Source organism: Limanda limanda, chromosome 14 (assembly GCF_963576545.1).
Source record: "Limanda limanda chromosome 14, fLimLim1.1, whole genome shotgun sequence".
NCBI lineage: Eukaryota > Metazoa > Chordata > Actinopteri > Pleuronectiformes > Pleuronectidae > Limanda > Limanda limanda.
In genome coordinates, this window is record NC_083649.1 from 10,249,265 (window position 1) to 10,266,089 (window position 16,825).

The following is a 16,825-nucleotide window of genomic DNA, read 5'->3' on the forward strand; positions in this document are numbered from 1 at the left end:
TATCACGATTCTTAGGTGGCGATACGATATGTATTGCGATTCTTTGGGTATTGCTATTCTGTAAGTATTGCAATTCGATATTACGATTTCCTGCGATTTCTTTTGGTTATTATTTTTTTTAAATATTGGACCATGGAAAAAAGTTGAATCATAGTACAAATACAACACAGTCAAATTCACTTAGAGCTTTACAAGTTTTATTTCATTGTTGTTTGCATGTAGGCGATGCAAAGCTAGTGCTTGGGTATGTTTAGATTCTTGTGCAAAAACAAGAGCTGGTCAACAAGCTCTGGGGTGATGTTGCTCCCCCCATATATCCCCCCGGTATAAACCCATAAATATGTTTTTTTTTATAAATCGATTTGGGAGGCAGCATGGCGATTTAAAATCGTCATTCACAAGAATCGCGATTTGTAACTGAATCGATTTTTTCCCCCACCACTATAGTCCATGCATGCCTGACACCCACATGCACATCTACTCTGCACTAACGTCTGCGTCAGGGTCTCGCTGCAGCCTCCGGGTCAGACTCTGTGGGTGCAGCGGAGTCGAGGGGGTTGGGTCAGCGGCCGGAGGCACGGCATCCAGCACCAGCACACAGAGGGGCCAGTGTGTCCCCCCCCCCCAGCTCCCACCATCTGACCAGCGGGCCGCATGAGTGCTTCAGTTTCAGCCACAGCACAAAACACCAGTGTCTGGTTTCCTGCAAAGCCGCCCGGCCACAGCCGTGGGGCCTTTTGTCCCCACTTTAAATAAAACATTGTCCAGTCATTAGGTAGAAAGGCCCTCCTGTGCATAATTCAGGGCCAGGTATCAGTTTGAGGCGAGGAGATGAGGTTAAGGAAGGACACATGACTGACAAACACAACACAAATAGTTTGACATTGGTAATTAAAGAGGGTGATGACAGAAGTTTGGGTTGCAGTTTGTTTCCTCGTGCTCTCACCGCAAGTAAACATTGTTTTCATCCTTAATGCTTTTCATGCCACTAACGGTCAAGATCTATTTTTAATAGATAAATAACTTGCATTAGCTTTCTGTTATTGTCCATTGATTATCTGTGTATTGACAAATCAGTCAATCACATAAACGTTAAGCACTTATCCCTAAGAAACTGTAATAATACAATTATGAAAGTAAAAAAGCCAAAACAGATGAGTTTTTTGAATGCAAACAAGGAATTTTTGTTTTATTAGATGAATGAATTTGTTGATTATCTACATTTTTTGTCAATTTAGTTTTCTTAGAGTTTACAAATCAGCTAAATGTTTGACCACTAATCAAAAAATTAATAAACAGAACACTTGTTGCACCTGGGGCTGGAACTAACTATTACTGATCTTCCTATGATTTATAAATCGATCGATTAGCGGTTTGGTCAATATTGATCTCATTTGTAAGATCAACATTTCAAACCCCCCAAACTGCAAATTAGGTCAAATAAATAAAAATTCCAACTTTGCATGAGTGTAAACAAGACGATTTTGGGGAATATCAGCTTGAAAGGTGATTTCTGGATTATCAAGATTGCATCCAATCATTTGTGCAGCGTCGACCAAGTCAATAACCGATTAATCGACCGGTCATCTGCGGCTCTACGTGCACGAAAAGCCCGTTTTATGACAACAACCTGAACATTGAGCACCCAGCTGCAGGAGGCAGATGATGTCGTATTGTAATGGAGTATTTCTGCTGTGACACGTCAGCTCCTCCGACAACAAGCCGAGCTGCCCCGGCTCATCTTAGGGGGGATGAAAGTTTCCTCCCCGGGGAACCTGGACAAGGTTTGACATTAACAACAAGCTAACAGCCATCTTGTTCGGTTGTCCTCCTCCTCCTCCTCCCGGGGAGAGACGGATGAGACAACCGAAACCATACCGGGTGCACCTGTTGCTCGCAGCCGAACCCACCTGTTGATTCCCGGGCACTTCTCCGGGACGTGTGGCCCCTACTCTGGTCCCCTCGCTGCCGCTGCTCCGGTGGATAGAACCCGGAGGAGAAACCCCCCTGACGTGGGAAAGTGGCTTTACTTTCTCCAGGTAGTGAGCGTGTGTCGCTGCGGGAATAATGAGCTTTCCTCTGGCTCTCCTCCTCCCACCTCCACCTCCTCCTCTTCCTCTTCCTCCTCCTCCTCCGCGGACAGACAGAGCGAGCGGACCAATCAGAGACGGCTCCGGGGCGAACACGACATCCCATTGGTCGTCCCGGGTCAGCGCTGCAGGAGCGGTGAGAAGTGGAGTTTTCTCTGCCTGATTTTGTTCAGAATCAGAATCAGAATCAGAAGTATTTTATTGCCAAGTACGTTTACACACACAAGGAATTTGCTCTGGTTATTGGTGCAAACAATGAACATAGAAACATAAAAACGCAATAAATACAACATACATAGGAGAGCAATAAAAAATAGGAAACCAGTATATGTTTACTCACTGTATACTTCTTATTTACTCACTTTTTACCCATATTTATACAAAGTAACATTTATTTTGACATAAACATTTCTGAATAAAAATATATAAAAGATAAAAGATATAAAAAGTGAAGTAAAACGTGTAATGCTAAATGCAAAACAGTGAACAGTGTCAGATTGCAATATGCAATGTAATGCAGTGTACTGTAATGTAATGCAGTATAATATAATATGATATGATATAATGTGTTAATTTAACACATCCTAGAGGTGTGGGGGTGGAATAAAAGTCAGAGTCAAGTGGGGGTCCCGGGTCTCTTCAGTGAAGAGACTCAGGTTTAAGTATTTCAAGTATTTACTGCAGTAAAAGTACTTAATGCCTGACAGCTGGATTTACAATTCAGCTTCACTGATCAAGGAGCGGATTTGACAAGTGTTTCTATGATCACATGTCGTGTGTGTGGCCCAGGGCAGGAGTTATAAAAGTCATTCAATAAGGTTAAACTGTCCCCCTACAATAAACTGACCGAATAAAGATAATAAAAAACTGTTATAATAAGCAAAAAGATGACTGGAGTGGAGAGGAGAGGAGAAGAGAGAGTGGACTGGAGAGGAGGAGGAGAAAAGAGAGTGGAGAGGAGGAGAGGAGGAGAAAAGATGACTCAGGTTAGTGTAGGATCAATCTTCTTTTGCTAAAATAACTCTGCTTGTCTTCATAGATCTAGAGCAGTGCATATAATTCTCTTCATTGTAAAATAAATATTACAATAAAATATTAAACATTGTGGGCCCTAATGTGTTTGCTGTGTTATGTCTTAAGGCGTAAACATGCTAGTTTCAAGCGATTTATGTGTTATTGATATAATTTGATATACTTATGTAAGTGTATTTACAAATATATAAAAAATGTATATGTAAGGTTAAATAAAATAAACATAAACATGTTTGTATTACCAAGCACACGTTAGACTTACGATACAGTGTTAAACATTGTTTTGAATAACAAAATATATTTATCTTGTGTGTTCACTTCATGACTACAGCCTCGGTGTGGCTGATATTCACAAATCACAATTTGTCTCGTAGGGCAGAACAAGGTTCAACATCTTCCTGTTCTTAACCCTCAAGAGTCAGGAAGAACTACAAAATAAACTTATTAACCACAGGGACAAACGTAGATACCTTACAGAAGCTCGATAGATGCCACGTGAGCAAAAGGACAGTATTAACAACACTGATTAGAAAAGAGAGTTAAAGTTCAATTCAAGATTCAAGACTTTATTTATCATGTGCACAACAATTACATTCAGCAGTCGCTGGCAATTAAATGCTTGGGTCAGAGGCTCCTTTCTAGCCATGCTCAAAAATATTACACAAGCAAAAAGAAAATTTATAGTAAACTCAGCTTTAATAAGGAGGAAGTATTTAAAATATTTACTGCAGTAAAAGTACTAATGCCTGACAGCTGGATTACAATTCAGCTTCACTGATCAAGGAGTGAAGTTGACAAGTGGTTCTAAAATGTCCAACAATGTTCAGGAAAAACCAAGCCGAGCAAAGCTTAATAAAGATCACGATAAACCACTGCGTATAGGCCTGCTTCTTGTGATTATTTTCAGCATGGATTAATCAGCTGATTAATCAACTTATTGTTGGTTTGCACCGATTCAGAAACTATTGAGAAACGCCTGTTGCAACGAGCATGAGCCAACGTGTTTATTCCAATTAACAAAATGCTGCAGCGTTACATGAAACATATTTCAAAGTTAATCAACAAAGTTGTGGCAGGTTCATTTTACTGTCTATTGACTAACCTTGTGGTCATTTATTGTATAAAAAAAACTAATTTTTATCAAATGTTTGTATGTTTACTTCCAAATGATACTTAGGATACAGTGCTCAAGTAAATGCAGTCAGATCTCCCTACTGAGTAATAATAGAAATACCAACCTTAAAAGTATACTCCATTACAAGTAAAAGTCCTCTTGGTTTATCATTATCTATGTGGTGTTATGTTCTACTTTGTTCAAGGTGGAGCTAAATTTAACCACTTCATGTTTCACTGAGTTGTTTAATTCAAACCAATGCTTTGTACTTAATAAGCTGATCATACAGTATTGTTTCAGTTTTAAATCTTGTTAAAAAGTATTCTAAATTAAAAAATTTTTTTAAAAAGTGCAGTATTTCTCTCTGAAATGAAGAGTATTTGAGTTTAAGTTGTACTGAACTGTCGTGTAGTAGAAGTTAGCTCTTTGATTAGACATTGAAACTGTCACTAGAGAAATGCTATCATGATAATCACAAATAAAAACCTATTATAGAACAAACTCAGAGTAAAATGTGGAAAAGCAACGTGACAATGAAACAAAGTCCTCTGAAGAGTTAATGTTCTGGGGGCAGCACAATGTGGATTGAAAGCAGCTAATCATTTCTAAGAGGCTCTGCAATGCAAAGCTATGTAAACTACTTTGAATACCTTCGCTTCACGCACAGAAAGATTAACAGAGCACCACCGAACTGACGGGAAGACAGCAGTGACAATAGCAGCACGTGACCACTTGGTGGACATTTATTCACAGGCCTGGACGGTTGACAGAAGCTGACTGTGTTCTACATCACACACTTTGCTGAGCTACAACTGACATCCATGTATTAACAATTACATGTTGAATGATGAACATTTACTGTTTTTCTATTTATCCTGTTTTTATCAACTCTATATGGCCATGGATTTGGACTTTTACTTATTTTTGACATGTGCTTTTAAAAAGGCAAATCCAACAATAAGACAGACTTGATTGCAACTAACTTAGTTGCTTTCTTTTTCAGTCTTTATCCACATAATATTTAGATTACGTTTCTATTGTACTATTTATACATTATGAAAAGTTCTTACTTAACAGATGTGGAACCAAAACACAGTTTGGAAAACCATAGAAAGTCAGTGATCCTGATTAGCCACTCAAAGATTTAAATGTAGTCCTTCTTACACACTCTTTCTAGGTTTAATGAGTTTACCTTTTTGTTTAAACATCTTTCATACAAGTATAATAAGATTAAGATTGCACACACATGCACAGGCACACTCATGGGGAAATTTAACCTCTGCTTTTAACACACAGAGCAGTGGGCACCCGGGGAGCAGATGTTAGGGGAGTAAGGTGCCTTGCTCAGGGGCACTAGACAGGGTAGGGATAATCCTCTTGGATTTTTGGACAGATCAATCCAGGTTCGTCTTTTTGTTGTTTCTCCGTGGAGTTAAACCAGAGACGAACCAGAGACCTTTTCTGCCCATAGTCCAAGTTTCTGCCACTAGTCCACCGCCTCTGCCTTATATCTTATATCTTTGTTAAAGAAATAATGTTTCAATGGTTTTGTGGCTCTTGTTTGAGACACCGAAGACTGAATAAATACAACTCCATTAAACATATCCATATATATTTTATTCTCAATACGGCAAAATACAAAGAATATTCAGGACAGACTCTCATTAGTCACAATTAATACTCACTTCACAAGAATGCTTTTAAATTACATAACCTAAGTTTGAAGATCAAACTCAATGAGTACCTTTAATCATATTGCATCGATCATATATAGTATCTCTATCGTCACTTTTCCTTAAAACTAATCGAATTTTGACTATTGTACATAGTGTATGCTGCAGGTCTCACCTTGGAGAGGACTTTTAGAAAAACAATGGCGTCATACAACATATTGTATAAACTGCTACAACTGTTTCGATGTGTAGAGAAATACCTCTGTTTCAAAAAGACATGTTGGACCAATTGTTCAAAAGGGACACGTAGTAAATACATCTCTCGTGAGGAAGAAACAGACACGACAGACTGTACACGCCATACGTCCCGTGATAGCGACAATATACATTTCATGAAAAGTACACGCCTCCATATCAAATACAGAGAAGACAAAATATTCGCACTTGGATCTAGAGACGATAATGATTATGTGGTGTTACGTGATACTGAGAGACAGTGAAGCAGAAGACAGGTGTACGAGCACAGTAAGGGGAAAAAAAGGAAGAGAAATCAAATTGATAAACAGCATTAAGAGACTGGGATGTCATCTGAAACAACTTGGAAGAAGAGAACAGAAAAGCCCACAGAGAGAGAAAAAAAAAACATGTGCGTAAAGTATCTCACAAAATGTATTTACAGGATTTTTAAATTTAATAAAAATGTCAACCTGTAGTAGAAATTCACCCTTAAAGAAATGTTATATTTACAATTTATACATTTGTATTTAAATAGAAACATGCAAGTGTTAACATCTTCCTACTGAATGTCAAAAAAAAACTCATCTTACCCTGGATTCTTTAAAGTTAGAATTAATATTAATTACTACTTACAATGAAATCTCATCAACAACCCCAGTACATTTACATCTTCCTATTTCATAAAATGGTAGTCCTTAAAAAGGCAAAAATAGAAAAAAAAGAAAAAAAAAATATTAAGCAAAGGGGCAGAAAAATAAATAAGTGTGAGTAGCAAACAGTTAAAAATAATTCTAATGCTAAATTTGTACAATTGACTATAAGAGGCGCGGACCTGTACTTACAAAGTGTACCAGTGTATGAAGACATTGACGGGGCTGGCAAAACCCACAGAGGAATTCCTATGAGAAAAGTGGCCTCCAGCTTTTAGTACAAAATGGCTCAAGCCATTGGTGTTTGGTTATAAAAACAGATCTATATACATATATACTAAACCAGTACACAAAATTGCAAAAGCTAAAGGCATTGGACACTTGAGTTTAACAGGTTTCTCACTGAGGCGGAAAAAAAGAGAGAAGTGGGGGAGGGGGGGAATCCCAAGCCTAAAAATTAGTTTTTTCCACAGAAACAAGACAATTTTTTGTAAAAATCCTGCATAGATTAAAATAATACCTCCTCTAACTTTCTCCTTTTCAAGTGCAAGAGGAAATAACAGTATCCCCTCCAACAATAAAGGCCAGGGAGCCGGTGATGGAAAGAAAATACAAAAACGCAACAATGGAAAAAGGTGAAACCTGGGCCACAGAGTGATGCTAAAGATTTTGTTTTGCTGAGATGAAAACTATGGTGACTAATCAAAAAAACCAAACACCAAATATGTTTTAAAATAGAAGAAAAGTGCAAGAGAGTTAACGACGATCTCTCTTTGACTGTCTTGCCCTTAATCGTCTACAACAAAATTAGCCATTAATAGTTTCCAAGAATACTACTTGGTCCAGGCTTTAATATTTCCAGCATGTTTCTGTAGGAAGTGGGATCAAAAAATAATCTGACAGTTCTTTGTGTCACTGACCATCAAACACCAAAATGTCTTCATTCATCCAGAATTTTAAATAACAGAAATGTTCTTATCTGGACAGTGGGCACACAGTTACTCGGTTGTGTCTCCCTCACCTGCTGAACAACAACAACAACTGGCATTTCTCATCTACGGTCTTGTAATACAGGCAGGATTAAGGTCTTTAAAATTTAAATAGTGACTATTACATATACAATACATTGCATCTTATAACCCCTGCTCAACCCTGTTTAAACGTATGCATTTGAAACATCAGACTTCTGCTCTGGCAGAAGAAGAAAAAAACTGCTTGGTATATAAATAAAATCTATTTTGGCCGTTATACTTCTTATTTGAAATATATAATCGTAGATTTAAAACTCTTTGTTCAATAAATGCAAAACTGCTAATCTGCATCACTAATATGTTTGCCTCTCTAAAGAGCACATTTCATTTCCGATTCATTTGCTTTCCTTGTGCCGAATTAGTGTTCACACGTCCCCAGGCTTCAGAAACTAGGATGTGACTAACTGCATTGTATAAATAACTGGATACGATCTTCAATACTTATAGACACTCCCTGCTGTTCCTTAGAAAAATGCACTGAGCAAACAAGGGGATCAAAAAGAAAAAAATAACACTGACTGGAAGTGACTGCTCCTCAAGGAAACTGCTTGGTGGACAAAAGTTGCTACGATGGTTCAAAAAACATGTCATGGGAAGATACTTGTATGGTTGCGCTTCAAAGAAGCAGAAAATCTCTTGTATAGAGTGATCAATTTTATTAAGGCCTAGAGTCTAAAAGCCCCACTAGCAGCCCCTAGAGGCCAGGTTGCTCCTCACAGCCAACTGGACCAAAGGGATTCAGTCGGGGCAAAAATAAATTCATGTTTCTGAAATATAAAATGACACCACATTCGCTTGTGTATGTTTGTGTCAGAAGTATTAATTTGCTGCAGTAGCCCTTCCTAAAGTCCTTTTAACCTGTGGGCCTGCTCTGATTAACCATTGGGATTTGATGGGAAGATCAATCAAAATGGCAGCTTGACTAATATGTGACCAGGACTTTACTTAAAACGGTTCGATTAAAAACGATAACGTTGCCAGCTTCCCTTGACAGTTCAAAGTTTAAAATACATAACATGACAACTGTGGCTACAGCAAAAAATAAAAAGGGAAATTAAAAATAATTTATTCAGGTATGACGAGTGACCGTTTGCTTTCCTGTAGCTCACATACAAGGCACAAAAATGATAAAGAGAAACCTTCATTTTAAAGCACCTTTGGTGTTCATGGGAGGTACTTTGGTGAAACCAAGTAAAAGAAAAAGTCAAAAGCCAAAGTAGCCTAAAAACCAAAACCCCATTTTTAGTGTATTGATAATAAATAATTTGTCTAGCACTTCCATGCCGAAGAGATAAAAACACTTCAAAGGTTTTGTAAGAATGCCGATATATGACGTATGGCGATAAGCTCGTATTTTTCCCCGTGTTGCAGTTTTTGATGCTTCTCCCTGTGCGGTGCCGTCGAAGGTGTGAGATGTTTCTAAATTGCTCAGTGTTTTTGGCAAGCTGGTGTAGAAAATGGACACAGTGTTGGAGATATGTCTGAGAAGTTCTTCACCTGTGTGTACATGGAGGACCAGAGGTGGACTGTGTGTGTGTGTGTGTGCATACAGTTCATAGTTGTTTGTATGTATGTTGTTGAGGGTATGCATGTGCCTTTGAGCACACGCTGCTGAGCACAAGAGGCTGAGGTGGTGGGTGTGTCTGGAAGCAGCGAGCAGGGAGAGAGTCCTCACTAGGGAATAGCCTTTGCGTCCAGGCGCAGCCAGTGGAGGCCCTGCCGTGTGTAACGCACCAGTTCTGTCATGCTGCTGGTGTTGAAGATAAGAGGACCCATCACCTTGTCCAACTCCAGGAAAAAGTCTGGGAAAAAAGAGACAGCAATAGAGAGAGAGTATGAGCTTCAGTATATTAACTATCATTTCATCTGTTCACTCTTTAAAATAATTACCTCTGCTAAGGAGGTTGTGTTTAGTTTGATTGTTTGCTGGCAGGATTACGCAAAAACTAAAAAATGGATTTCCACGCAACTTGCTGGAAGGGTGAGACACTGGCCAAGAAAGAACCAATCAAATTTTGGCAGTGAATCTGGATTATATTCTCCCTTTTTAGCAAGATAGACATTATCACACATTTCCAGCAAATAATTAATATTCAAGCATATTCAGTGGACTTATATCCAGGAATTGGTGCAATTTGGATGTGTTAGGTTTTTCCAGTCACTGTTCGGTAACAAATAGGACTAGAAAACTTACTGCCACCAATATGCAAATGAGATCATGTGAATGCAGTAAGTAATCAACAGTGTATGTGTAAGCTGCAGGAGCTTATACATAATATTTTTACATCCAAAATTAAGACAATTCAAACATATCTTCAATGACAAAAGAAATATATATTTAAATACCTATTTTCTTAAGTTCCCCTTTCTGCTCCTTAGAAAGCTGCTCAGCCTGGTCCCAGACCTCAGTGGCGTACAGGAAGTTGGAGGTGACCTGAACGTAGCTGGCGGCCATCTGGTGGATACGCTGAGGTATGGTCACAGACGAGCTGGCGCTGCTACTGCTGCTAACTGACGAGTAGCCGCCGGCCGTGCCCGGGGACAGTTTGGGAGACACTGGAGAGGGCATACCCGCTGCCTTACTGCATCAGGACACAGACGGACATAACGTGGCATTTAAGCAAACTGAGCACAAACTGAAAACCAAACCAAACTTCCTGTTGTTCTTCATAACAAGAAAATTAAAGCAGGTCGACAGGTATCAGCAAAGATGTTAATAAAAACATTAATATTTCCAGTGTTTTCTTTCTTTGGGAGAATTTCTAACATCGGAAAATGTCAAACCAATATGACTCAGTTCCTCAACATTTAACATGCGTGTGGAAAACACTTTAACAGCAAAGAAGGACATGACTTACTTTCCCAGTCCAGGAGAGGGAGCCTGGGTGTTACTCAGAGAGTTCTGTCAAACAAAATGAGGGAGAGAACATTATGTACACAGACAAGGAGCAGGTTACACATTCACAGAGGATAACTATATTCATGGAATTCATATTGCCTTCCTGTGGTTCTGAGAGTTTGCCAAGCAAAACTTGACTCAAGCTTCTTGAGGACAAATGTACCTTTAAGTGCTCTGTGAGTGTTTTGGAGTATTTGAGTGCACTGTCTTTCCTCAGCTTGAATAACCGCAGGTACAGGAGGGACTGGCATCGTAAGCTGGAGAGAAATATAAGTACATTTATTGATTTACGACTTTGCAAGAAGAAAGCAATGACCGGACATGAGAGTCTCTGAATTAAACAACATTTCCTTATCAAATAGAAAAGATTTTGAGTCGGAGCTTAAAGACAAGCCACACGTAAACCACATCAAATGGAAATCCATCACCTGATGTCAGTTAGCACACTTACCATAGCACAGCTAGCCTCTTGTCTGCTGAAGTAGCATCTGGGGCCATATAGCTTTTTAACTTCATAGTGTATCTGAAAGCAGAGCAAACCATTTAATTTCTACAAGAATCAACATTTTCAGTTGGTATAGAAATATTTTTTGAATTCATTGGTAGGTACATATAGTACACAGGACAGGAGAAACTTTATTACTACGTGTTAGAACCTAGTGCCTAAATTACTCAAATCACAACTCAACCAATGACTGTTTCATTTTGTGTAATGTTGATAGGAGCTAATGTGGCCTTGAGTCAAATTCCACAGGTCATTTAAAAAGGCTTTAAACGGCTTTTTTTCACATGTACAGTTGAACTTCCCCTTTAAATTTTAAATTATGTGACAGTGATGAATGTATGCATTGGGGTTTGTCCTTACTTGATAAGCTCCACAGTTTCAGCATACATAGGGAAGGGAGACTTGGACTCTTGGGCACTCTTCTCCAAAGCGTTACCACATTCAACGAACGACACCACAGCGTCCAGGTAGTAAACGGCCTTCTCGAAACGGTCCAACTGTTAAAGAGGAATCAGGGACATCATAAAACTAAACCATCAATACGGTTTTATCTCAAGTTAGAGAGCGTGTACGAGTCAAATATTGCATTTTCCCTTTTTAATCTGTTTTAGTGGTAGAGACAAACTGACATGGTTCTAGTCCTGTATGTAACATAACTGATGTGTGTGGATTACATAAAGTAACGCATAATTCATAACCTCCGCCGAGAAGTTTATGTTTTCACCAATGTTGGTTTAATTGTAACCAGAATTAAGCAAAAACGACTGAACTGATTTCCCCAGATTAAGGTGGCAGGTCAGTTTATTTAACAGTGCAACATAAGGAATTTTTCACAATTTGAACTGATCTTTTTTAACGTTACATTTATATTAAGACTTGGCGGAGGAATGTCAATCTAGTCTACATACGTGCTTTTTATTTTTATTGAATGTACAACATAACAGATGTGGACAAATGGAGAACAGTGTGGGTTGATCAGTTGTAATCCAGGTCCATTATAGCAAAAAAGTATATATAAGTGTAATAATAATAGACAGTGTAAAATAACCTTTCAACCCTTAAGAAACCTTGTAATTTTATGCATAAACTCTGTTTTCTTAAGGAACGTTTGTATTTACATAAGCAACTACAAATACAGTATTTAAATGTTTTTGACTGGAAACACAAGGTAGCACAACTGGTCTTCAGATAATCCCAAGGTTAGTCATTGATTCCTTTTTTTTTCGCTCAAAAACTGAGAACGCAAAGGAGGGGGGGGAAAAGCGCTACGGATACCGAGGCAAACCTCCAAGTCAGAACAATAAATACTACACAACCATATATATTTCAGCGATAAAGGTAACCTGTTAAAAGCTACATTAAAATCCATGTAAAATCTGACCAGGATGTAGTTTTACATTAAGGTATGTACCGTGTTATTTTACACCCTGTCTCTCAGGGCTCTGCATGCAGCAACATACACTGTGACATCTCAATTACACATATATAGGTCTTTAGGCTCTTGTTCTTACCAGAGCATCTGCATTGTGTTTAAGTTTCTTAGCCTCTTGTAAGTAGTGATCTGCTGAATGGACCCTAAAAAAAAATGGAAGAAACAAATACAACTTGTTATGTCAGAACAATATTACAGAACTAAAATAGTTAGAGGATAACTTCAGTGACAGCACAGAGTCGATACTCATAACACAACCATCAGAGCTTCTGACTGGGAGGGATGTGAATTTAGGGACACTGGTATGAGTGAATGAAGCATTCCCTGGTCATGAAATCATCACACTTTAAGGCTGCTCTGTCACAGACGTTTATCACAGTTTGAACTTTTAGTGGTGAGCAGGTGGATCCAAACTAAGAACTGAATTCATTGAAAAATAAATAAAACCAGGATTGCTCAACCCTGGAAAGTACCAACTATAAAATACAATTTCTAAAATTTCTAGTACTGCAAATCAGCACTGAGCCGGCCCGAGCACATGCATTTTGAAACGTTGCATGTGTTTTGCCTGAAAAAAAAAAAAAATGACTGAGGAAATATTGACACAGAGCTGTTCAGGCTTTGACTCTGATCATGAGACAGAAGTTTGGTGGGGATAGGACAATGCATAGTGGAGTTATGACAGCCTGAATAAAAAATAAAAAAAAATAACTAGGGCTACATTGTAGCACACGCATTTTGAAGCGTGTTGCGGTTATTGGAGAGAGCGATCAATGACCAAGCTCACGTCTCCGCATTGCATGCATTTTGCGCACTGCGGCAAGGATAAACACTTCACTTCCTGCGTCTGTCATGCACCGCTGGACCACGCTCACTAATCACGCATTACGGTCCACCCGATCAAGTAAGACCCCATAGTGAAAACTTTATCTGAATCGAATTTGGTTTTAAAACGAGGCTTACCTCCTTTTGGCAGTACGTGGTGCCATCACTATGCTAGAATAATAGATCTGTTCAGGTCAAAAAAATCTCTTTTCTCTCTTCAGATCTTATAAATCTTTCATCTTTGCATCTAAGACATCAAAGGATTCTGGCATCACTGACACTGACATTAAAGCAAACTGACAATGAACAAATAATTATTTGCTTAATGAATCCTTTGAAGTGTTCTTTTATATATAAACAGCTCATTTGAGCTGTATATTAAAAGCACCCAAGAGCAGTTCATCAAAGTTTAAAACATGTCACTTCCTGTAGCCAGCAGATGGCGCTGTAATGATGAGTCAATATTGATATGGATCTGATCAGGGCGGGACTCTTAATGTGTGAATGAGGTTTGAGGCTGAAAGAACAATGCACAGAGGAGTTAAAATAAAAATCCCTCTTTTATTGCGAATCATCAAAATGTGACGCCACGGTCACACCATGTGATGAAATCATATATACAGAGGTAGTTCATATCTCCATCTTGTTGAGATGACATTCACAGACGTTGAAGTTGATCTAATGAAAGCTCAAGGACAAGTTCATCAGACTTATTTGTTTGTCATGAAAAGACAAATGTCCCTATCGATTTTTGTACATGTCGGCCAATCTTAGTGCCTGGGCTTCACTTTAGGGGGCGCTAGTCAGTTATTTTGTCACGCCCATTCCTTAAAACCATATACATATCTTCAGGGTGGTGCTGTTGTTACACAAATGTATTTTGAGGGAGACTGAAGCATGAACACTGAATTTACAGCAATTTCGTGTTTAACGGCGAATTGATGAACTTTGACGCCAAGCCACTTATGTGGCGTTTGACGAAAGGTCACAGTAATCTTATGCCATTATCAATGTCTTGAGACACTTTTGACACAGTTTGACATGGTTGCAGTCAGTGATGAGGAGGAATACTTCCAAGTGTAAGATGTTCCAAAAACAAGACATTTCCTGTTGCCACCAGGGGGCGTTGTGATTTTAATTCATAATTTTTGTGTAGATATAATCAGGTCGGGACACTTGTCTTACAGATCTAGTTTGGACGCGATTGGACCAAATATGTCAGAGATACAGAAGCTTGTGTTTTGATGGCGTGAAATAAAACTTTGACGCCACGCCAGGGTCACGCATTTTGACTAAAAGTGGAAATTCGCGGTAGTTTAGATCTCTATCTTGTTGTGATGACACTCACCTAAATTTTAAGCTGATCTGATGAAAGCTCTACGACAATTTTGTTTAAGTAAAAATGTGTAATATGGCCAAAATGGCGGGCTTCCTGCTGCGTTTTTCATACTGCTCCTCGAGGCTTTTTTGTATGAACAATAACGATACACCTCTGTTTCGATTTTGGTGAAGATCGGTCGTGTGGAAACCTAGGGGCTGCGTTCCAGGTGGCGCTGTTGAGCCATTTTGCCACGCCCATTTCCGAAAAACTGCACCACCATTTGCACCACTTTGTAATTTACTGCAAACTAGACAAGATTTTGGAGCATGTTGAAGCCCTCAAAAAGCCCATTCTTTCGTCAGGAGAAAAATAATAATAAGAATCATCACAATTTCAATAGGGCCTCACTATCGTTCAGTGCCTGTCAGTATTCGGGCCCTAATTATTGAAATAGTACTATTAATAAAACTGTCATTTAATAAACTACACCTTCAAAACATTCCTATAAATAAAACTCGGGAAGTGTTGCTTTTCTATGAGCATGAAAAGGACAAAGATTTACAGCAGAGAACCTTTCAAATGGAAATCACACCACCTTGCATACAGTCACATCTCTTCATGACCTCCACAGTCTCGTACGGTTTTATGCATTCAAAGGCAACTCTAGCTCCCCCACAGTCGCCCTTTCTGCATGTCCCACTGTGGGGTTATCCACAGTGGAAAGAGCTCCTCTTACCTGTCCTCAAACACCAGCTTGGATCTCTGAGACTTGGAGCCGTCTGTGGAGAGCGGAGGCACAGCCAGCTGGTTATCACAGCCCTTTGAGGATTTCTCCTGCAGAGACAGTAAGCGAGAAGGGAATAAAGTTTCATGAGGGAAAAAAGGGGGTGAGGTGTTTGAAGTGGCGGATAAAACGGAGAAAAAGGTGAAAGTGAAAAACTGGGAAGGTTGAAATATACTGCGTTTTGTGGATATTGGGCATATACAATGTATAGACCCATATACTGCAGTGATAAGCCTCTAGTTTGACACAGTGGAAATACTTATAAGAAGCCTTAGGGATTTTAACAATATCTAAATGTTGCTCAAACATATATATATGTTAATTATACATACACGTTCATCGAGTACCTTTTTTTGGTGCTTGCTTTGTTACTCAATTTCCTCCGGGGGAAATAAACTGCACAGCTGGCAAACATGATGAAAGGCTGCACTCACACTTAACAGTATCTGCAGCGTTTGCCAGGTATTCACAGCCACAGCAGCAGATTCCTGACTCCTAAGGTTACTCGCACCCACCTTGCCATCGCGTGTGCTGCGTCCCTTGTCCTCCCCTTTTCTGTGCTTGGGGGTGGAGTTGCCCTTCGTGCTGTGGCCCCCCTCCTTTCCACTTCCTGTCCCACTAGACAAAGAGGTGGAGGACTGGCTGACCGTCCTCTTCCGACTCGAATGCTCTGCCTTGGGTGTCCGCTGCAGACCTGACATGGATGGAGAGGGGGCTGGCTCCTCTTTCTTCTCCAAAGACCTCTTCGACCTGATGGGATATGAATCATTATTGTCATACACACATTTGTTATGTTACTTAAATGTACCTTTCTGCAGTATCACTTAAAAATACAAAATATTAAAACTCAGGCGCAGCTTGAAAGGGTATAGGAGGAAATAAACAAGCCAGGTGTCTGAGCTGTGATTCTATATTGCTAGTCAGATTTTACTAGGTAGAATTTGTGATCCGAAAGAATAGAGAAAATCGTTCTAAAATCACACCAAGTGAGCCAGATGTTCCTGTTGTACAGGAGTTAATGTGAATAATTACAAGATTGTAAATGCAAGACTACTCACTCTTTACTGCTGTTTTTATGATGGGATAGAGACTTCTCTTCTAGTTTGCATCGCTTGCTCTGCGTCTTGGCGCCTTCTTCGTCGTTCTAAAAAGATACAAAGATCACATTTAAAGCAAAGCACATTAAAATCACGCTCACATTTATTGATGTGTGTAAAAGGAAACTAATCTGA

General features: G+C 39.2%; 2 protein-coding genes across 6 annotated transcripts in view; both read right to left on the bottom strand.

The window, feature by feature from the left end:
- Positions 1 to 2,084, bottom strand: part of shroom1 (shroom family member 1) — a 32,041-nt gene extending 29,957 nt beyond the window's left edge. The window contains exon 1 of the mRNA XM_061085381.1: positions 1,911 to 2,084. The gene's annotated coding sequence lies outside the window, so the exon portion shown is untranslated. The remainder of the gene's footprint in view (positions 1 to 1,910) is intronic.
- A 3,747-nt stretch (positions 2,085 to 5,831) lies between these two features.
- The window catches only part of aff4 (AF4/FMR2 family, member 4), a 35,068-nt gene continuing 24,074 nt past the window's right edge, over positions 5,832 to 16,825 (bottom strand). For all 5 annotated transcript variants that reach the window (XM_061085378.1, XM_061085376.1, XM_061085374.1 and 2 more), the window contains 10 exons: positions 16,652 to 16,737; positions 16,109 to 16,343; positions 15,546 to 15,643; positions 12,743 to 12,806; positions 11,592 to 11,728; positions 11,178 to 11,249; positions 10,890 to 10,983; positions 10,686 to 10,729; positions 10,174 to 10,409; positions 5,832 to 9,629 (listed from right to left, as the gene is read on the bottom strand). In XM_061085378.1, the coding sequence (XP_060941361.1) occupies positions 9,502 to 9,629; positions 10,174 to 10,409; positions 10,686 to 10,729; positions 10,890 to 10,983; positions 11,178 to 11,249; positions 11,592 to 11,728; positions 12,743 to 12,806; positions 15,546 to 15,643; positions 16,109 to 16,343; positions 16,652 to 16,737 (1,194 nt within the window). In that variant the 3' untranslated portion in view covers positions 5,832 to 9,501. The remainder of the gene's footprint in view (positions 9,630 to 10,173; positions 10,410 to 10,685; positions 10,730 to 10,889; positions 10,984 to 11,177; positions 11,250 to 11,591; positions 11,729 to 12,742; positions 12,807 to 15,545; positions 15,644 to 16,108; positions 16,344 to 16,651; positions 16,738 to 16,825) is intronic.